Raw genomic sequence first — 23,606 nt, 5'->3', positions numbered from 1 at the left:
GTCTAGATCTTTTGGGGTACTAATTCTGTAAATGAATATATTATCTGTCCCAAATCTTTCATCTAACATATCAGCTTTGTCATCTGCAAAGTTAATAGCAGGTTTTTCCATCAAATGTCCAAAGCTAGTATGTGCCATGGTATTATGCAAGCAAACTTTCTTTGGGAAGCTGGACAACAGAATAGGGTATCATTATGGTATTGAGCTAGAGAACAAAATGAAGTTCTACTGAGCAATAATACCTAGCCTTTTACACGGTTGTGAGATTTGAACTTATGGACTCTAACCCTTTGGCAGTCTGGTGAAACCAATGGACTCCACTAAGAACAATGTTTTGAAATGCATAAAATATATATGAGTACAAAGGAAATCAATTGTAGTGATATATGCCCCCAAAGCTAGTAAGCCAGCAATATAGCTACAAGGTCTGTTCCCCAAAGAGATTAAAGAAAGAGGAAACACACAAAAATATTTATAGCAACTCTTTTCAAGTTGGCAAAGAATTGGATACTGAGGGTGTGTCCATTCACAGGGGAATGGATAAAGTGTCACATGAAAGGAATGGAATAGTACTGTCATAAGAAATGACAAATGGACAGTTTCAGAAGAAATTGAGATGACCTCTATGAACTGATGCTGTGAAGTGAGAAAAACTAGGAGAACAATTTACACAATGACTACATTATAAAGGGGAAAAAAAACTCTGAAAGACTTTAAAGCTTTGAGCAATGCAGTAATAAACCACGGCACAGTGGCTAGCACATAGATAAATATAAATACTTTTCCCCTTTCCTCCCCTCTTACATCCTGCCAGAATGGATGGACTTAAAATTCTGACCGAGACATGCATTTTTGGATGTTGCCAAAATGAGAATCTGCATTGCTGGACTATACTTAGTTAGTTGTTTTGACATTTTTACTAGACCGTGCCATATTCGTTCATGTCACATGTCACCACAGGTTCTGCTGCTTCATCGCGGTGCCTGTGGTACCTACTGTTCGGTAATTTGTCCAGGGTCACACAAATAGTAAGTACCTGAGACAAGATTTGAACATGGTTTTCCTTACTCCAAGTCCAGCACTCTATCCTCTACATCAATGTGCTGCTTTTAAATTTTCCTTTTATTTTTTCCCTTGGAAACAGAAATTCATAGAAGCTGAGCAGATTTGTGGAGCGAGCTCTGGACTCTTGTAGTAAGATACCTTTTAAGACTTATACCCATTTCGATTCATCTTAGGTGAGACTGACAGATAAGCATTTCTAAAACAGCATGGTATCCATGTCATTCCTTCTCTCTCTGTATGCCTCAGTTTCTTTATCTGTCAAGTAAGGGCATTAGATTTGATGGCTTCTAAAGTCCCTTTGAGCTCTAAACCTATAGGCCTATGATCCAATTGAGAGTTTGCAAGGTTGTGCTGGGTATTCTGGAAAGGTGTGAAAACAGGAAGAATGAAAGCCCATTTTTCTACTTTACAATACGAAACCAACAGTAGGTACCACAGACCTCCATAGTAACTTACAGTCTAAAGTGAACAGGAAGGAATATCATCCAAGACACATTAAAAATGAAAGACAAGGTGACTGAATCTATGAGAAAGAGGGAGGAATCAAGAATAACCCTAAGTTTGAAAGGAGTGACTGGGAAAATCATAGAATCATTGATGAGAATAGCATGAGCAGAAGCTGTATTGAGAAGGATGAGTTCATTCTTTAACTACCCTTTATCTGGCCAAAATAGAAGTGATAATAGAAGTGCACTATGTAGTGCAGTGGATAGAGCACCAGCCCTGGAGTCAAGAAGACTTGAGTTCAAATCTGCTCTCAGAGACTTAGTAGCTGCTTGACCCTCAGCAAGTCGCTTCACCCCATTTGCCTCAGCTTCCTCATTTGTCAAATGAGCTGGAGAAGGAAATAGCAAGCCACTCCAGTATCTTTGCCAAGGAAACCCCAAATAGGGTCACGGAGTCATTCAGACACTAGTGAACAGTAACAATTGAGACAAAAACATCACCATGCACTTCCCTGGCAGATGGAGAGGAACTGTCCCTACAATATTCAAGCTAAGAGTTGGCCTCAATTCTAGACCAGATTTACCTGCATTTCCATTTGGTACTGTATCAGTCACTTTAATTGACAAGCAAATTTTATAAGCATAAAGATCGAAGTTATACTCAAAAGACTTTCCCAAGGCTAGCAGCAGTAAACCGTGCCCATCAACAACTCCAGGCTTCTGGGCAGAGGGCAAGCAGCCCCCTGCCCCTTCTCTCCTACTAATTCAGACCCTCATGTCCTCCAACTATCTCAGCAGCGTGAGGGTGGGTCTGACCCCCTGCATGTGTCCCTGCTCCAATCCATCCTTCACTCCGCTGTCAAAGTGCTCTTAGTAAATAAAGGCTGCAGCTAAACATGTCAGCCTGCCTCCCCTTAACAAACTCCCACGGTCTGGAACCCGACCCTCCATCTATCTCTCAGCTCTGCCTGTTCTCCCTCATCTCCACCTGCTGCTTCACTTCAAGTCTCCCACCTTCTGCACCCACTTTCTGAACGTCTAGTGCTTTCCCTCTGCTGAATATTTCCAATTTATTCTGCATATTGCCTGTGAACGGTTTTTTGGTAACACTGTGAGGTCCCTGAGGGCAGAGACTGGCCGTCTTTTACCCTTCTCTGTCTCTCCAGCACTTGGCACACACAGTGACAGGCACAGAGCTGACACTTAATAAATGTTTATTGACTGACTGACTTGTCAGATTAAATATAATAACCAGTCCTGGTGGATGAGGTGCAAGGAAGTCAGGAAGTTCAGAAGAGTTACTCTTCCCGGAGTCAGGAATTCCTGAATTTCAATCCAGCCTCAGCCACTGACTAAGCTTCGTGAGGGTGGGCATGCCACTTCACCTCTGCTTGCCTCAGTTTCCTGATCTGTAAAATGGGGATAATGATCGCCCCTCCCTCCCAGGGCTGTTGTGAGCTATTTGTAAAGCACTTTCACACAGATGCCGGCTGTCTTTACTACTGAACCCCCCCAGGCCACCAGCTCCTTTGCAGTGTTCTAAGAGTTCTTCCAAATTTGTTCCGGGCCCGGAACAAAACCGTCCAAGAAGTTTCTCAAGCCCCCAAGTCAAGAGCTGCTGGGGGAGACGTCGAGTGGACTGGGAGGTCAAGTCTCTGGGCACAAAGACAACACTTTAAAGTCCCGGCCCGGGAGCGCCGGGACCGGAGGGAGGATGGAGGGAGCTGCAGGCGCGACTTCCCTCTTCCGACCCGAGCCTGGAGCTGGAGCCAGAGCCGGGGTCCCGGCCCCTCCTGGCCCGCGGCAGCCCGGGCTAAGTCAGGACTGATCGCCGGCAGGAGCTGAGCTCCGGGGGAAGGGGGGACGCCCCGGCCCCGAGGGCGACTCGGGAGCGCTTTCCAAGAACTCCCGGGGGGACGCGCGGCCGCCGGCCGGCTCCCCGCCTCGGGCGGGTGTGGGGGGCTCCCCGCCCATGGGTCCCCGGGACGCGCGCTCCCCGAGGGCTCCGACCACTCGCCTTCCCCCCCCCCCACCCCCCCAGCTCAGGCGGCTCGGCCCCAGGCTCCGGGCCCGGGGCCGCGTCGAGGGGCACTGAACGCCGACCCGCACCCCCGGGCCCCCCGGGCCCCCCGGCCACGGGCCTCCCTCCTGCCCTCCTTACCTTGGAGAGCTTGGGCGGGCTCCGGCGTCCGCATCAACTTCCCATCCAGCCGGGCAGCCCCCGCCGCCGCCGCCGCCTCTTCGTGGCCGCCTCAACCCAGCTCCCCAGGCCGCCGCCGCCGCCGCCCCTCCCGGCCGCCGTCCGTCCGAGGGTCGCTCAGCGCGCGCACCCCGACTGCCGGCCCCCCGCTGGGGCCGCCGCTGCTGCGCCGACGCGGACTCCGACCCCGGCAGTCCCCCCCGCCACACACACACCCCCCCACGCCCTCGCCGCCGCTCCCGGCCGGCCAGACCGCCAGGGAAGCCCAGCGCGCAGGCGCGGCGGCGGCGCCTTAAAGGCACAGAGGCCGCCTCCGCCGCGCAGCGGGCTTCGGGCCCGGGCCAGACCGGGCCGGGCTGGGCTGGAATCGGAGCCGGCCGTGGGGAGTCCCTCCTCCCTGGCGCGAGGCCCACGCTGGCGCGGGACACTGGCCGCCGTGGAAGGGATCCCTTGGGGCAGCGAGGGGGCGGCACCCGGAGGCAGCCTCACCCGCCGGGTGACCCTGGGCGAGTACCTTTACCTCCGGCTGCTGGCTCAGCTTCCTCCTCTGTGAAATGGGGGAAAGCGCTTTGCAAACGCGAAAGCGCGCTGTAATCTTACTATCTAAAATTGTCGTATATTCTATTGTATGGTATACTTAATTATATATTCTACTATAAATTACATATAATTATAGATCCTATTTTATATTCTGCATTGGTATAACATTGTATATTATTAATATTACATACCTGTAATTATATATTCAGATATAATTACATTACACATTGACATATCGACGTATAATAATTACTATATGTTATAATTATATTACACATCATTATTGTTATATTCTACGCTGTTATACTGTATTATCAAAATATTAGATCATTATTATTAGATATTAGAATGATTATTGTTATCATAATTATTATCATCATCAGTATTGCCTTGAAAGGGACCCCTGGAGTGCATGCATACCTCACTCATCCTCCAGAGCACGAACCCACTCCAACCCACACTCTCCCAGAGGCTGAAGCCCCACCAAGGAAGCAACTTCTCCAAAACAATAATTATCATGTAAATGGCCCATGCACTGGTAAAAAGCCCTTGACGATCAGTAGTCAAGGCACACTACACCCATGGGAAGTCTGCCAGGATTTCCCTCCCTCCCACCCTCCTTCCAAGCCGAGGCACCAGGATCTGAAGGCCAGCCAAGCAGCCACCCAGAAGACCAAACTCTCTGGCAGCCAAGCAGGAATTCTGCAAAGCCTAATGATGTACTTGGTTCGAGACCAAGGCAACCCACTACATCAAGCCGCATCCCAGGAAAACAGGCAATATAGAGAAAAGGAAGAGAGATAAACGCAGGCTCCTATGCACTTCAGAAGTGGTTTATCAGATTCCTTGTAATTATCAGAACAAAAAACTCCTAACTCATTTGCCTAGAAATTATCCCTAATGGTAACTGGTTATTTTCTCATTTAAATCTATAGAAGGTGGTCCCTGAAAGGGATTACACAGATAATGGGAGCTGTTGGAAGCAAAAATTCTGTCATTTCCCCCAAATCTCATCCAATAATTGATTCAATAACATTAAGAAGTAGTAGAAAACCAGAAGTAAAGCCTAATAACTGCAAGATGGAAAGGTTTCAAGACATCCCCCCTCCCCCAGCTAAGATTAAAACCCTGGAATTTCATCCTCTGTGATATTTGGAATTAGACTGCTTGGGTGAGTTCATGGCATTTCATAACATTGATTTTAATCAACATCAAAATAGCTACAAAGCAGGAAGCAATGAAGGCCACAACAACTTCTCCAGATATACTTCCATGAAGTGGAAGTCTAACTGAGCTGCAGTTTCAAGGTCCCAAAGGATACCCACTCACTTGGAATGCACTTTTAATTGATTCAATTCAAACAAATCCTGTGTTCAAGCAAGCTTTCTTTTCATTATCTCAAACTATCTGGGATGCTCTTCATACTTCATACTCCAATGGGTCTGTGATCTCATCAATTCAATTCCACTAGCATTCCTTAAATGAAGCAGCTAGGTGGCACAGTGGAAAGAGATTGGACCTTGAGTCTGGAAGATCTGTGTTCAAATTCCATTTCAGCCACTTTACCAGCTGGATGACCCTAGACAAATCACTTAACCTCTACCTATTTCAGTTTTCTCATCTGTAAAATGGGGATTAATAATAGCACCTGTTTATTAATACTAGCACGTAAGTGTTGTAAGGGTAAATAAGATAATATTTGTAAAGCACTATATAAATGCTAGCTATTAAATGGCAGCCATGTAAGACCCACATCTGCATAGGGAAAGGGAGTTTCATCACTTGGGAGTTCCATTCACAAGCCAAGAAAAATAAATAACTAAAAGTTAGTATGTATTATTATAGATAATATACAATAAATTGATATAATATAAATCTAAATAATATATTAAAATAAGTAAAATTTCTAAAAATAAAAAAATAAATAATGTAACAGGCCCTGGGCTATGTACTGAGATCACAAAGTCAAAAATGATCATCAGTTTGGGTACTCCTATCGAGTACTCAGACCCAAACCCATCGACGCCTGCCTGTTCTGCAGTCTCACAAGCACAAGCAACCTCCTCTATTTCACCAATATCCAGCCACCTTAAAATGGATAAAAAGATCAATTAAATGAACTAAGAACTACACTGGACAGAGGACTGGGGACTGGGCAATGACTGGCTCCATTATCAATTCAAGGTATCCAACTTCGACTGGGTCCTCACTGCAACAAGGCAGCCCTTTTATTCCTCTCTAATTGATTTCTCTATCTCGTGCCTGCACACAAGCTTTTTCAAACCTTTTATTCAGTCCTCAAGCTTCCCACACTGACCCCTCCCTCCCTCTCTGTCAGCAGAGGACTTTTGCCTTTGACTTTACTGAGAAAATAGAGGCCATTTGACTGAGCTCCATCTTCTCCCCTTCCCTTCATCTCAATATCCTTGACAATATCCCTCCCACCCTGTGGTGTCTGTCTCCTTTCTCCCGGGCTCTGATAGTTAGGTGTCCCACCACCCTGCCAAGGCCACACCATCTCTCATGTGTGTAAGAGCCCTTCCTTGCCTGCAGATCGCCACCTCTCTCTAATCTTCCCTGTCTTCCAATCGCCTGCCTTCAAACATACCCAAGTGTCCCCCACTGAGGCACCTTGGTGAAGGGGATAACAATTTGGAGACAGGGTAAATCCTGCATTAGCCACTAGCTGTGTCCCAAGGGCAAGTCGCTTAATCTTCTTAGCCTCAGTTTCCTCATCTGTAAAAGAAGGATACTGATAGCAGTAATTTCCAGAATCAACTGAGATAATTTGTAGAAAGTTCTTTGCAAAGCTTAAAGTTCTCTATATAAATGCTATGATTTTCTTTGCCTCATCCCCAGCTTCCTAACATGCTTTGAGTGGAAATGCTCTCTCCAAAGTGAGCAATAATATCTAAATTTACAAATCCGTTGGTTGTTTTTCAGCCCTCATCCTCCTGATAATAATAGCTGATATTTGTTTAGTGCCTTGAGGTTTACAAATCGCTTTTTATCTAGGGACACTCCTATAAGAGAGATACTATGATTATCCCCATTTTACAGATGAGGAAACTGAAAGAGGCAAGGGGTCAATAACCTGCCTAGGATTACACAGATAGTAAGTGTCTGAGGTAGGATGAGAACTCGGGTCTTCCTGACTCTAGTCCAGTGCTCTACTGTGCCAACTTGGCTGCCCCATACCTACCTTCTTCCTTTAGGCAGCCAGGTAGAACAGTAGACAGAGTGCTGGACCTACAATCAGAAAGATTTGAATCCAAATTCAGCCACACATATATTAGCTGTAGGACCCTAGGTAAGTCACTCAACCTCTGCTTGCCTCAATTTCCTCAGGTGTAAAATGGACATAATAACACCTACCTTCCAGAGTTGTTGTGAAAATCAAATGAGATATCTGTAAAGTTCTTAGTACAGTGTCTTATACATAGTAAGAGCTCAATAACAGCTTGTTTCCTCCCATCCTTAACCCTGTTGACCACCCTCCCCCCCTGGATACTCTCTCCTCTCTGGGCTTTCATGACACTAATCCCTCCTTTGTCTTGTCCTACCTGCCCAAGTATTCCTGTTTTCTCATATCAAACCTTGTCCATGTCAGTGTTTAACAAGTCTCTGTGCCAAGTCCCCTACTCTTCTCTGTCTCTCTCTCTCTCTCTGTGTCTCTCTGTCTCTGTCTGTGTCTATCTCTCTGACTCTCTGTCTCTGTCTCTGTCTCTCTCTCTCTCTGTGTACCTTCTCTTTTGGCAATCTCACCCATTCTCATGGGTTTTAATTATCTTCTCTGTACTGATGACTCACACACATGTACCTACATCCAGTCTTAGGTTCTCCCCAGAGCTTCATAACCACGTCATCAATTGCCTATTGGATATTTCTAACTGAATATCTTGAAAACATCTCAAACTCAATCTAAAATCTTCACCTCTTCCAAACTCCCCTATTTCCATTGAAGGTACCACCATTCTTCTAGTCTCCCCAATTCAAAACCCCAGTGTTAACCTCAAGTCCTCTTTCTTCCTGACCACACATATTCAATCTCTTGCCAAATCTTGTCAGTTCTACCACCACAGTCTCTCATCCTGTCTCTCTACTCACACAGCTATCCAGGACCTCATTACCTCTCACCTGGATTATTGAAATGACTTCCTAATTTGTCTCCCTGCCTCAAGTCTCTCCCTACTCCAGCCCACCCTCCACACTGCTGCCAAAATGATTTACCTTAAGTATAAATCTTCCCTATTCAGTCAACTCCAGTTGATTCTCTCTTGCTTCTAAGATAAAATATAAAAACGTGTTTAGCATTTCAAATCCTTCACAATCCAACCTCAACCTATAGTACATAGGAGATGCTTAATAAATGCATGTTGGGGGCCGGTAGGTGACACAGTGGATGGAGCACCGGCCCTGGAGTCAGGACTACCTGAGTTCAAATCTGGCCTCAGACATTTAACACTTACTAGCTGTGTGACCCTGAGCAAGTCACTTAACCCCAATTGCCTCACTAAAAAAAAAAATAAATGAAAAAATAAATGTATGTTGACTGACTGCTGTAGAAGAGTTTCTGACTGGAGCAAGATTAAATATGCATATTGGAACCAATCAGCTTTCAGCCAGAGCAAGGGGAGGGGTGTCACACAATAGAATTTCAGGCATGTGAGTCCTTAGGCAGCTGGATAGGAATTTTCTTAAAAGGGCAACAGATTTCTTTCTTCACAGAGTCTGACACTGACTGAAAAGTTCAATTGTAAACTCTTCTGAGGAGAAAAGAGAGATAATGAAGGGAGTGATTATGGTGCAGGAAAAGATAGGATAAACTGATAAGGGACCTGGAAGAGTGAAACCAATGAAAGCTTCTCTGACCTTTCTACTTCAATAAATCAAATATTTGTTAAATGTGACTTGTCCAAGGTAACACAGCTAAAGGGCTTTTAAATATCAAACATAAGCAAGTCATTTAACCTCCATCTGCCTCAGTTTCCTCAGCTATAAAATGGGAATAATAATAGCACCTATCTCCCAGAGTCATAATGAGGATGAAATTGGATAATAATTATAAAGAGCTTAACATAGTGCCTGGCACATGCTATGTGCTACATAAATGTTAGTTAGTGTTATTGTTATTGTTATTATCTTCTATTGTAAAAGCAATAGCTATAGGAGTTTCTTGAGAAGGGGAGTGACAATACACTAGTATTTTAAGAAAATCACTTTGACAGCTCTACAGAAGGTAGATTAGAGAGGGAAGATTCTTAAGGTAGGAAGAACAACTAGTTCTTCTATACTAGAGATTAGTATAATTCTTCTATGCTAGAGATTAGTATAATTTAGGTGAGGATGTTGGTCATGTGAATAGAAAGAGGAGGACAGACTAAGAAATCTTGTGAAGCTAAAAGTGACAAGATTCAGCAACTGGATATGGAACAGCTAGGAGTGAAGGATAATAAAGTCAAGATTGCAAACCTGGCTGAGTGGAAAGATGGTAGAGACCCCCCCCCATAAAAGCAGAGAAGTTCAGAAGAGGGGTGGGTTTGGGGAAATATATAATGAGTTCCATTTTGGACATGTTGAGTTGAGATGCAAATGGGACATCCAGCTCAAAATATCCAATAGGCAGTTCACACATATATGTTTCTCCTTTCATATCCTACTTATCTCCTGCTGAAAAAGAAAAACCAACTTTTATAACAAATATGCTTGCTAAAGCCAAAAAAAATCCCCATTTTTGGCCATATCCAAAAATGTTTGTTTCATTCTCCATATTTAGTCCATTATCTCTTTCAGGAGCCAGGTAGTATTCTACATCATAAGTCTTCTATAATTACAAATGATCATTATGTTCTCAATTGGTTCAGTGTTTATAATATTGTTGTTCTGATACAACTTGTTCTCCTGGTTCTGCTCACTTCACTCTGCATCATTTCACACAAGTCTTCCCAGGTTTTTCTAAAACTATAAAAAAATATAGTTTTGTAAAACTATCTCTTTCATCATTTGTTCAGCCATTCCCCAATCTACGGTCATCCCCTTAGCTTCCAGTTCTTTACCACAACAAAAAGAACTGCTATGAATATTTTTGTACATATGGGCCCTTTTCCTCCTTCTTTGATTTCTTTGGTGGTATAGATATATAATGGCTTCACCGAGTCAAAGATTAGACATAGCTTGGTAAGTTTGGGGGCTTAAGTACAAATTGCTTTCCAGAATGACCATACCAATTCACAGCTGCATTAATACATCAATGTACATGTTTTCCCAAAATTCCTCCAACATTGGTCATTTTCCTTTTTTGTCAACTTTGCCAATCTTGATAGGTATGAGGTGGAACCTCAAAATTTCTATAATTTGCATTTTACTATTAGTGATTGGGAGCATTTTTTCATGTGGCTACAGGTAGCTTGGGTTTCTTCCTTTGATAATTGCCTGTATGAATACACATGCCTTTTTAAGGGGAGAGGGAGAGGAAGGAAGAGAATTTAGAGCACGAAGGTTTTCAAATGGACATTAAAATTGTTTTTACATGTAATTGGGGGGAAATAAAATTCTAAATAAAGGGGAAAAAATTGCCTGTTCATATACATTAGTCACTTTTCAATTGGGTAACAGCTCTTTTTCTTATTAGAAAAGAGATCTTCACCAAAGAAACATCCAGGAAAAAAATCCCTGTTAACTGTTTCCTTTATAATCTTAGCTGCATTGGATTTGTTTGTGCAATCAAAAAAGTTTTATGTAATCAAAATTGCACACCCTCAGCCCCACTCCCACCACCTTTAAAGCCTGACTCAGATACTACTTTCTCAAGGAATCCTTCCCAGATTCTTGGGATCAATATCACCTTACCCCTCAAACAGTTCTTTATTTTCATCTAATTGTAGAATATCAGTGCTGGAAAAGACCCTAAAAATTATTAATGAAAGACAGGGTAGTATAATGGCTAGACTGCTAGACTTGGAGATAAGGAAAGCTTGTATTTGACTCTTGTCTCTGCCACTTTCTATGGTCAAGCAGCTTAGCCTCAGTTTCCTCATCTATAAAGTGGTACCTACTTCACAGGGTTGTTTTAAGGATCAAATGAGGAGATGTAAATAAAGCATTTTGCATCAGATATAGCATCATGTAGTCCAATTCTCAGACACTTACTAGCTATGTGACCCTGAGCAAGTCACTGAACCCTGTTTGCCTCAGGTTCCTCATCTGTAAAATGAGCTGGAGAAAGAAATATCAAACCATTCCAGTATCTTTGCCAAGAAAACCCCAAATGGGATCACGAACAGTTAGAAACAACTGAAAAACAACTGAACAACCAAAGTCCAATCCCCAGAACATTAATAGTAAGGTTGCTTCTAGCTCCAAAATAATGATCCTAATTTTGGGAGGCTAGTTCCTTCCTGCGAAACCATAGGAAGGGTTTAGACACAAATTCTGAGACTTATTCCCTCAGCATGCATCAGTGTCACCGTGAATGCTTTTCTACCTTCATCCAAAATTCAAGGCCTGGTACCTTCTCGACCAACTTTCCATTTCTGTAGTGGGGTGGAGGCAAGATGAGCCGTCCATAAAAGCCTTGTCATGAATTCCATCAGCCATCCATATTGCTCCAACCTCAATAACACAGCAGTAGAACAATTTCTAGGGAAGACTTCTAGGAGTTGGGTAGGAGTCCCAGAGTAGGCTGGACAATAATGAAAAGGTTCCTAATCATTACAGTGATCCCAGAGTGGAATCTCCGGAAGCATTGGGCTCTCCATCATTGGACACACTCCATCATTGGACACGCTTGGATGATCCCTTGTCAGGTAGCTTGGAGATGGGATTCCCACTCAGGGATAGGCTGAATTAGGGGGTTTCTGAGATCCCATCCAACTCTGAAATTCTGGGATTAGCAGTATCTTTATCTGAGCCCCTGATTGAAAGGCTGTGTTTGTGGTCTTTCAAGTGTCTGCTTATTTTGCTGTTAGGTAAGCTGAGATGCAAAAAAAGCTAGACTGTAGCTCCACAGAAAACATTCATTCTCTTGCTCTTGCTATAGTTAGGTACTAAGACCAGTTATGGGGGAGCTGGGGGCGCAGTGGATAGAGCACTGGGTTTGGAGTCAAGACTCATCTTCCTGAGTTCTGGCCTCAGATACTTACTAGCTGCATGACCCTGGGTGAGTCACTTAACCCTGTTTGCCTCAGTTTCTTCCTCTGTAAAATGAGCTGAAGAAGGAAATGGAAAACCACTCTAGTATCTCTGACAAGAAAACTGCAAATGGGGTCATGAGAACAACTGAACAACAACAACCAAAAAAGGGTCAAGCATATGAAGAGGAATACTGTTTGATTTGCCTGAGAGTGAGAAACTTTGAAAACTTATTTCTAAGTGTGATGCTTGTTCAAACAGTTCAACTTGCTGGTGTGGCTCAAGTACAATGATCCTTAAACCTCCAAGAAGACTGTATGTCGCTGAATTTATTTTCCAGCAAGGCAGTACATTTAAGTTGCCCATCAGGTGGTCCTTTACTTGAGCCTCTAGCCCAGCAACCTGGACAATTTTTCCCTGGCCAATGGTGGGAAAGTCTCTTTAAAATGCTGCAATAGGGGGCAGCTAGGTGGCAAAATGGATAAAGCACCAGCCCTGGATTCAGGAGGATCTGAATTCAAATCTGCCCTCAGACACTTAACACTAGTTGTGTGACCCTGGACAAGTCACTTAACCCTCATTGCTCTGCTCCCCCCAAAAAAGGTTGTAATAGCTCTACTAGGTATCCTAACTGCTCCCACCCTACAGATTCCTAGCCTACTTCCCTACCCCTCAACAAGTCCATGGCTTCTCTAAGTGGTTTGATTAAACTCCCACCATCTGGGTCCAAAACTAGTCAAGGAAATGAAGTGAAATATAATTCAAAATGTTAAAATATAAAATTTATAATTATATCCAGTTTATGAGTCTCTCTCCTGGTTTCCCTGACTTCCTTTAAGTGTTGGCTAAAGTCTCACCTTCTACAAGCATCCTCCTTAATCTTAGTGGCTTCCCTCTGAAGCCTTCCCCAATCCAGCCCTATATGTCTTACTCGTACATATTAGCTTGCATGTTGTCACCTTAGACTGGGAACTCCTTAAGAGCAGTACCTTTCTTTGTATCTACAGTCTTAGCCCAGTGCTTGGCATATATTGGGTACCTAAGTGAGACGTGAGTTGACTGACTCATTGGAAAAGACTCTGATATTTGGAAAGATTGAAGACAAAGGGAAAAGGGGATGGCAGAGGATGAGATGGGTAGATAACATTATGGAAACGTTGAACATGAACTTGGACAGACTCAGAGGGATAGTGGAGGACAGAAGGGCCTGGTGTGCTCTGGTCCAAGGCATCATAAAGAGATGGACACGAGTGAACAACTGAACAACAACAAAACCTGACTAGTGTAAGCTCATCTGGGTTTCCTCCAGCTGGATTCAACATGTCAGCATACTATGGCCACATAGTTTATTGTAGACAACATAACATGAAAGGAAATAGTTTTGTTTCATACAGATACTTGCTTCCAGCCACGTCCTAACTGCTGAACAGTCGTTCAGTCACATCTGACTCTTCATGACCCCATGGACTATACCGTCCATTGGGGTTTTCTTGGCAAAGACACTGGCATGGTTTGCCATTTCCTTCTCCAGTGGATTAAAGCAAACAGAGGTTAAGTGACTTGTCCAGGATCACACAGCCAGTGAGTGTCTGAGGCCAAATTTGAATCCAGGTCTTCCTGACGCCAGACCCAATGCTCTACCCACTAAGCCATCTCTTTTCCTCTCCCAGATCTTTGGATGTGACTGGGGGTATTCCCAACCACACCCCCCCCATAGCTAATGCAAAGAAATAAGGAAAAAGACTATGTAGACCCTGTATCAGGATCACGGACTCTAAATAAGAGAAATCAGGAGAGGTAGAGATGGGAATAGATGGAAATCTCCCTCTCCCAGCTAACCAGCCTGACGCGGTTCCCCACAGTTATTTGGTAGATCGGCTCAGCAGCAACTCAGGCTCCTTTCTTGTCTCTGCTCCAGAACTCAGATGGCTCCCTCAGAACTGGTCTTTGGGGGCTTGGTTCTCCTGGTTACATCTTCATTAACTGCAACAGTATCTTGGTCACTCTTGTATAGTGCATGGAAACCCCAAAGTCTAAATCCAAGGAGTGTAGAGGAATGAAGGAGGAAAGCAGCATACAGGTCTCATCCCCCTCTACCCTATCAGGAGACTTCTTTGCATTATAAGCACATTTTGAGACACCCCCCCCACCACCGCCCGGTTCATCATCAGAAACCACTCTGCCACTCTATCTCTGAAGCACCATCATCCAGGGTCCGGGTGAAAATAAGAATTCAAAGAAAGTGGGCCTGGATTATGCTAGATTACATTTATCCAACTAATTAAATGAGACCTTTTTGCACATGGAAGGTTAGATAAGGGTTCAGTTTGCAAATCTATATCACAAGCATAAACCCAGGTATCCACCCAGCCAAAGGCAACTTTTAAAATGTAGGGAGAGGGGGCAGCTAGGTGGCACAGTGGATAGAGAACTGGCCCTGGATTCAGGAGGACCTGAGTTCAAATCCTCTGACTTCATGACACATGACACTAACTGTGTGACCCTGGGCAAGTCACTTAACCCTCATTGCCACCTGCTGGAGATTTACTGTAGAAAAGTTCCACCATGAAAGGAAGGTCTTTGAGGGCAAAAACATGCATCTTTTCTTGGGCGTCAGGAAGTGACATTTGCTAGTGAGAGGAAGAAGGAAGAGAGAGGTGCTCTGTCTCACTCTTTTTCCTGGGGACTCTGGCAGAGAGCAGAGCTAGAAATGTGCTCTCCCTTTAATAGATAGATGAATGTAGGCCTTTCTCTCTCTCTTTACCAAATTCTTATTCTCCTTAATAAATGATTAAAAGCTTAACTCTTGCTAAAGCTTATAATTTATTGGCGACCACTCATTAGATATTTTAGACAGACTAGCTAGAATTTTAGCCCTTAACACCCCCCAAAAAATGTAGGGAGAGGTGGCACAGTGGATAAAGCACCAGCCTTGGATTCAGGAGGACCTGAGTTCAAATCTGTCCTCAGACAGTTGACACACTACTAGCTGTGTGACCCTGTGTAAGTCATTTAACCCTCATTGCCCTGCAAAAAAAAAAAATGTAGGGAGAGATAGTTCATTCTATTTCCTTGGTAAGAAATTTCCTTGAAATTCAAATTTTGCCCCATTTTACCTACTGATACCTGCCATTGTGGTCACTTAAATGGGATGCCAAGTGAAATGGAAGGGAGGAGCACTGGATTTTGGAGTTGGGGACTTGGGTTCAAATCCTGATTTCCACACTATATTAATAAAATTACTGTGGGCGGGGGCAGCTAGGTGGTACAGTGGATAGAGCACCGGCCCTGGATTCAGGAGGACCTGAGTTCAAATCCGGCCTCAGACCCTTGACACTTACTAGCTGTGTGACCCTGGGCAAGTCACTTAACCCCAATTGCCTCACCAAAAAAAAGAAAGAAAGAAAATGACTGGGGGCAAGTCATTTAAATCTTCCTGGGCCAGAGTTTGTTCATCTGTCAAAGAAGTGGATTGGATTAGATTGAGATCTCTTAACCTTTTTCCGTGTCATAGACCCCTATGCAGAATACTGTTTTTAAATGTGTAAAATAAAATACACAGGATTACAAAGGAAACCAATTGTCTTGAAATAAAATTTTCAAAATATTAAAAGTTCCAAGTTTGTGGAACCCCCTGAAATAACAATAATATTTATTTATCAATAATAATAACATGAACAATAATATTTAAAAGGTTTGCAAAGTATTTTACATAAGTTACTTCTTTGGGTCCTTTTTATAATCCTATGAAGTAGGTGCTATTATTATCCTCATTTTAGAGATGAGGAAACTGAGGCTGAGAGGTTAAGTGACTTGTCCAGGATCACACAGCTAGTAAGGCTCTGAAGCAAAATTGGAACTCAGATCTCGCTGATTGCAAGTCCAATTCTATCCACTTGGTCATGGAGAAGTCTCAAGTTAAGAACCCCTGGACTGCATGATCTCTGAGGTTCCTCCCAGCTCTTCTCTGAGGTCCCTTTTAACTTTATATCTATGATTCTCTGAAGCTAGGGCTGAGCTGTTGCTCTGTGGAAGGAATTGGGTTTTTTATTTTTTTTTACCTCAGGGGTTTCCCATATCCATGAATTCACATCCCCCCCCCAAAAAAAGGTTAAAATAAAATTGAAGTTTTCATTTTGAAAGCCCCTTCCCTAAAGATTCCCTGCAGAGTCTAAGACTGAATTCAATGATTCGAAGTCACCACTGCAGTGCATCACCTGTAAATGGTACCTTAGATTCTGCATCTCTTCCCCTCCTTTGAGTTTAACATCATGGACAGTTCCCTGAGGGCAGGGAGTGTTTTTTGCCTCTTTTGGTATCCCCAGTTTAGCAAAGACTGGAGCATAGTTGGTGCTTAATAAATGCTTATTGTCTGACTGACTGACTGACACCCTCCCCCCTCCAGGATAAGTTGGCACCTTGGAGATCAGCTTTGCACTGTGATTATTAAAGGAACAAATCATTTTCCTTAGCCAGTGGAACTCTCCAAAAAAAAAAAAAAAAAAGCTGAAGGAAGCCCAGATACCCACCAGACTCTAAGCGATTCTTCCTCCAAGATTTCTAGCTGCACATTATAGCAAGAATAACAAAATGGTGTGGAATTACGAGAAGCTTGCTCCCTCAGCTGTGGGCTTGCCATCAGCCAAATGGATTCCTGGCTGGCTGTCCCCACTGCTCCCCTGGAGGGAATCACATGAAGTAAATCCTTAAAATGAAACATGAGAAGTAAGAGCTTCACTTCCTGTGGAATGGTTTTTTTTTCCTTTTTCAGAATAATCAGAGACTACAAACCCTGACTCAAACACAAACCTCTTGTTTTTAGAAATAATTTTAATATTCAGGTAAATATTTATAGGTCTTACCTGTTTCCCAGCGTGTTTTCCAGGGGCAGTAGTCATCTTGAGAGTAACCATCATCAGCAAAGAGCTGAGGGAGATTGGGAATTTGAATTAAATTTACAGCTGACTCATGGGGAGTGGTTTATACCACACTCCACCCAAATCCACTCCTTCTTTTCCTCCCACCATCAATTTGTTAAGGATTCGATCCATGGGAAGCTGGGATAGTGGAGGACTAAGAGATTTGGTCTTGTGTTCTGTTTTGATTAAAAATTGATGGACTTTTTAGCCATTGCGGCGGGGGGTGGGGGGGGGGGGTCATTTAACCACTGTTGTTTCATTCCGGGCAAATTCTGAACCCTTGGAAATAAATAGGCTTTTCAAAATAGATGGCTCTAGCCTTGGAATTTGTCCTCTGGCTAACTCCTCTTAAATGTTACTTGGGTGGATTTCAAGGAATTCTGCATTCATATTTTCCTTTTGGGTTATTCTTCGAACTGTGGCTGAGGCATTAGTCTATTGCAAGCTTTTGTGTTCTAGAAGAAGTATGATATTTACAATCATAACACTTCCTGTCCATTTCTAAACCATGCGGTCTACATTCCTGCCAGCTTTCTCATCAGCCCCCTCCCTCCAGAACTCTGCCCTGGACTCTAGGCTTTGTCTCATAGACCTTATCTTGCCAGGAACCAAGCCTCCCCTTCACTTTATTTTTCACTTTTTTATTATTATTATTTTTTTGCGGGGCAATGGGGGGTTAAGTGACTTGCCCAGGGTCACACAGCTAGTTAAGTGTCAAGTGTCTGAAGCCGGATTTGAACTCTGGTACTCCTGAATCTAGGGCTGGTGCTTTATCCACTGCGCCACCTAGCCGCCCCCACCCCTTCACTTTAAAAGTCACCTCCCCACCCCACTCCCCAACACCACATTTCTAGCTTTCTTTCTGTGGTGTTTTACTTCAATGGGATGAAAGCTTCCTGAGGGCAGGCTTGGATTGTATCCCCTCTAGTGGTTAGCACAGTGCCTGGCATACAGTGGTGCAGTGGATGCAGTGCTGGGCCTGAAGTCCAGAAAACAAACTAATCTTCCTGAGTTCAAATATAGCCTCAGACACTTATTAGCCGTGTGACCTTGGGCAAGTCACTGAATCCTTTTTGCCTCAGTTTCCTTATCTGTAAAATGATCTGGAGAAGGAAAAGGCAAACTAGTATCTTTGCCAAGAAAACTCCAAATGGGGTCACAGAGAGTCAGACACAACTGAACAACAACCACATGCCAACCCTGGGAGTTAGGTGCTATTATTATCCCTAAAGAGAGTTTTAAGTGACTTGCTCAGGGACAGGAAGCTAGTATCTGAGGCAAGAATTCAAACTCCAGTTTTCCTGAATTCAAGGCCAGCCCTCTATGCCCTGGACCACCTAGCTACTTAACCTCAACCAAATGTCACTCTCCAGGCTGCTGGGCCCAGTCTTCGCTGGGCACTGCTTCTTATTATTATTTTCTGGAACATTCTTTTCAGGGTTGTTCAAGCAATCTTAGTTCATGTCTACTTAAGTACAATGGCTAGAAGCTTGCCCTAATGAGAACAACTGTAAAAACTGTCATAGCCATTAAATTCAGCTAAGAGAAGTCAGTCAGGTTGCCCCAGGCTGAGTTAAATCTTGTATAGAGGGAGATTAAAAAAGATTCTCGGCACTTAGCATAATACCTGGCACATAATAGGCACTTAGTAAATGGGTTTCAACTTAATAAATGGTTACAGATAGCTATCTAATTTAGGATTGGGTATGTCCAAAGTCTTCTCTGATCTAGTTTACAAATGAATTTGAACTAGAATAAAAGGTAAGCCAAGTTAGATGGCAGGTAAGAGGCAGCCACCCAGCTGAACATTCTCCACATTCCTCTCCAAACAACTTTAATATAATGCTTCAAAAATATATACATATATTATATATATATATGTATATATATATAATACTTCAAATCAAATTTTGGAGCAGCAGAGCCAACAAAAGTTCAAAGTGAAGCATTTTTCTAGCCTAAGAAAACTTAGGAGGTCTACAAGAGAAGCCTGTGACACTGGGGTGGAGGCCTGTCCAGACGACGCACAAAGGGCACAGCAAACAAAAAGACACACAGAGTTAAAATAAAGGGCTGGAGCAGAATCTAATATGCTTCAGCAGAAGTTGTTGCTTCTTTGGGAGCTCTCAGCAGAGAGATGGTAAGGAGGCTGGACAACTGGTCAGAAAGAGATTACAAAAGACATTTTCCTGGCACTAGCTACAGCTGGTGCTGATTGTCATCTGTATTGCTTATATTCAGCTCTAGGTCATAGTCCCAGGGTAGAAAGGGCCACTTGTACTCAGTCATAATGGAGCAGGGTCACAGGGTCACAGGGTTATAGTTCCAGGACCTATAGGAGTGCTAGTGTTTGTAGTTGCAAGAGAGTAGGGGCCCTTTCTGCGTATAAACCACAGGAGAGCAGTGATCATACCTCTCATCAGATCATACCACTTTGGAAGCACCAAAAACTTGCAGATTCCCCTCTCCCCTCCCCAGAAATAGCTCTGAAAACACCAAAAACAAACAAACAAACAAACAAAGCCTGAAGCTTGAGATAATGCCTCTCCATTACCAGGTGAGCCCAACTTTAGTATAAAGTTCAAAGTTAAGAAATAGGTTGTAAAAATGAGTAAACAAAAAAAATTACCACAAAAAGCTACTACAGTGACAGGGAAGAACAAGAGATAACTTTAGAAGACACAAGAATGTAAAACAGCTATAACCAAAGCCTCAAAGAAAACTGCTAATTGGACACAAGGCAAATAAGAATTTCAGGAAGCGTAAAAGAAATAGAAAAGTACAGGAGAGGAAAAATTGGTAAAAAGAAATGAGAGTGATGCAAGAACATTATGAAAAGAGAATTAACAGCTTGGTATAAGAGGCACAAAAAATACTGAAGAAATAACACCTTAAAAACAGAATTTGTCTAATGGCAAAAGAATTACAAAATTCACTAAAGAAAAGGACTCCTTAAAAAGCAAACTAGGCCAAATGGAAAAGGAGGCACAAAAATTCACTGAAGAAAAGAAATCCTTAAAAAAGTAAAATTGGACAAATGGAAAGAAAGAGGTACAAAAGCTCATTAAAGAAAATAATTCCTTAAAAACTAGAAGTGTGCAACTAGAAGCTAATGACTCCATGCAAGAAACAATAAAACAGTCAAAAGAGTGGGAAAAAAAAAGATGTGAAATATCTCACTGGAAAAAAAAACTGACCTGAAAATAGATCAGGGAGAAATAATTTAAGAATTATTTGACTACCTGAAAGCTGTCATCAAAGAAATAGCCTAGACATCATATTTCAAGAAATTATAAAGGACAATTGCCCAAATATCTTACATCCAGAGGGTAAAATAGAAATTGAAAGATTCTACCAATCACCTCCTGAAAGAGATCCCCCAAATGAAAACTCCCAGGAATAGTATAGCCAAATTTCAGAGCTCCCAGGTCAAGGAGAAAATATTGCAAGCAGCCAGAAAGAAATAATTCAGATATCACAGAACCACAGTTGGGATCACACAAGATTTAGTAACTTCCACATTAAAGGAGTGGAAGACTGAGAATATAATATTCTGGAAGACAAAGGAGCTTGAATTATAACCAAGAATAACCTACCCAGCAAAACTCAGTATAATCCTTCAGGGGAAAAATGGGTATTCAGTGACATAGAGGATTTTAAAGCATTCCTGATGAAGATTAAAGCTGAATAGAAAATTCAATATTCAAACACAAAACAAAAAAATAAGCATAAAAGTAAACAAGAAAGAGAAATCATAAGGGACTCAATAAGATTAAACTGTCTGCATTCCTATACAGGAAGATGATTCATGTAACTCCTAAGAAATTTATTATTAGTAGGGCAGTTAAAAGGAGTTTACATAGAAGGCATGGGTATGAGTTGATTATGTTGGAATAATTTCCCCCCAAAAAAAGTGAAGAAGTAAAAAAGAGAAAAAAGAGGGATGCACTGGGAGAAGGTAGAAAGGAGAGATAGAATGGGGAAATTTTTCTCATATAAAAGAGGCACACAAGGAAGAGCTTTTACAGTGATGGAGGAAATGAGGGGTGGTGGGCGATGCTTGAACTTCACTCTCATCTATATTGGTTCAAAGACAGAAGAATACATATTTATACTCTCAGCTGTATATAGAAACATATCTTAGCCAATAGGGAAATAAGAAGGGAAAGAGATAAGAGGGGGGGGGCAGATAAAAGGATATAAAGATGAAAGGTGATAAAAGGGAGGGAAGATTAAAGGAAGTAATGGTTAAAAGCAAATATACTTTTTTTTTTAATGTATGAGGTATTTTATTTTTTCCATTACATGTAAAGATAGTTCTCAACTTTTGTTTATACATGCTTTACAATTTCAGATTTTTCTCCCTCCCACCCCTCCCTCCCCCCTCCCCTAGACAGCAGGTAATCTGATATAGGTTATATCTATATATCTCTATACATATACATATATATATATATACACACACACATATATATACACATAATAACATTAATCCTATTTCTGCATTAATCCTGTTACAAGAGAAAGAATCAGAGCAGTGATGCAAAACTTCAAAATAGAAAGAAAAAAAAAAACAACAGCACCCAAAACAAAAGAAATAATATGGTTCAATCAGCATCTATACTCCACAGTTCGTTCTTTCTTTTTTTTTTTCTTGGATTTGGAGATCCTCTTCTATCATGAGTTCCCTGGAACTCTTCTGTACCATAAAAGCAAATATACTTTTGAGGAGGGATAGGATAAAAAGGGATAGAGAAAAATAATCAGAAAAAATGGGATGGAAGGAAATACACAGTTAGTAATCATAAGTGTGAATGAAATGAAAGCAGATAGAAGAATGAATTAGAAACCAGAATCCAACAATACATTATTTACAAGAGACATGCTTGAAACAAAAAGGCACACACAGAGTTAAAATAAAGGGATAGAGCAAAATCGAATATGCCTCAGCTGATGTAAAAAAGGCAGAGGTAGGATTCGTGATCTAACAAAGTAAAAGCAAAAATAGAACTAATTAAAGGAGATAATCAGGGAAAAGATATTTTTTATTGGCTTACTCCCACACCAGACACTCTTCCCCTCCCCATGTCTACCTCTTGGTTGGTTTCCCTGACTGCTTTCAAGTCTAAGCTAGAGTTCCATTTTCCACACGAAATCTTTCCCAGTCCTTAATCTTAGTGCTTTACCTCTGAAATGATCTCCAAGTTATTCTGTATTTGCATGTAGTTATTTATGTGTTGTCTCCCCCATTAGACTGTGTTCTCCTTCAGGGCAAGGACTGTTTGGGTTTGTTTGTTTGTTTGTTTGGTTTTGCCTTTCTTTGTATCTCTGATGCTGGACATAGTATTTAATACATGCTTGCTGAATGACTTGACATCAGTGATTATCATCATCATTAACTGGCTGGTCACTAGCATCTCCAAGCCTATTCCCTCACCTGTAAAACAAGGATAACAATCCTAGTGATACCCAGCAGATATTGTAAGTCTAAAGTGTGAGTCCACTTTGCATCTGCTGTTTTGCCTGGTTTCAACTCCGTGGTTCAAAATGTGCAGGATAAACTCATTGCTTCTAATCTTACCACCATCAATCAAACTTGATTGTCACCACCTTCCTAAGTCTGGCTGGAAGGTGGACTACCAAATTCAAGGAGGGCAGAAAATGGACTCCCATGCCACTTGACATCTGCAGCTCTACCTAGTTTCAGCTCCATAGAACAAGATACTTCCTGTTGTTCCCACCTCCACCAGCTTTCCTGCCTCTTTTTATGTGTTTTCTCTCCTTTTAGATTTTAAGCTCTGAAGGCAGGGACTCTGTTAATTGTATCCCCAGCACTTAGTACAGTGCTTGGCACAGAGTAGGTGCTTAATAAATATCTGATAAATAGGATGAATGAATGGATGAGGAAGTTTTCACCTCCTTCTTCAGTGGGGTAGGTGGAATGAATTCTCTCTGAACAAACCTATCTCCATCCATTAGATGTCAAAACATGTCAAATCAGTTTCTCTTGAGGTCTCTTCCCTTCTGATCTGAGAGGAGAAACAAGGTGCAGACAACCAACTCCAAAAACCTTAGTGCAAAGTGACCAGTCTGCTTAGAGAAAATGACATTACCAGGGGTGGCTAGGTAGCGCAGTGGATAAATAAATCACTGGCCCTGGATTCAGGAAGACCTGAGTTCAAATCTGACAGCAAACACTTGACACTTACTAGCCATGTGACCCTGGGCAAGTCACTTAACCCTCATTGCCATGGGGGGAGGGGAGGGGGAAGAAAAGAAAAGAAGGAAAAAAAAGGAAAATGACAT

The 23,606-nt window shown here is 42.4% G+C and overlaps 1 protein-coding gene across 8 annotated transcripts in view; it reads right to left on the bottom strand.

The window, feature by feature from the left end:
• The window catches only part of EVI5 (ecotropic viral integration site 5), a 251,225-nt gene extending 233,853 nt beyond the window's left edge, over positions 1-17,372 (bottom strand). For 5 of the 8 annotated variants that reach the window (XM_044001522.1, XM_044001517.1, XM_044001521.1 and 2 more), the window contains exon 1: positions 17,244-17,372. In XM_044001522.1, coding sequence (XP_043857457.1) covers positions 17,244-17,297 — 54 coding nt within the window. In that variant the 5' untranslated portion in view covers positions 17,298-17,372. Of the gene's footprint in view, positions 1-3,672; positions 3,846-17,243 lie in introns of those variants that run through there. The other 3 variants (XM_044001518.1, XM_044001519.1, XM_044001520.1) reach the window with 2 other exon arrangements.
• Between the last annotated feature and the right edge of the window lie 6,234 nt (positions 17,373-23,606).

Source organism: Dromiciops gliroides, chromosome 4, assembly GCF_019393635.1.
Source record: "Dromiciops gliroides isolate mDroGli1 chromosome 4, mDroGli1.pri, whole genome shotgun sequence".
In the NCBI taxonomy this organism is placed as follows: Eukaryota; Metazoa; Chordata; class Mammalia; order Microbiotheria; family Microbiotheriidae; genus Dromiciops; species Dromiciops gliroides.
The sequence above is the reverse complement of the archived record's forward strand: the minus strand, read 5'-3'. Positions and strand labels throughout refer to the sequence as shown.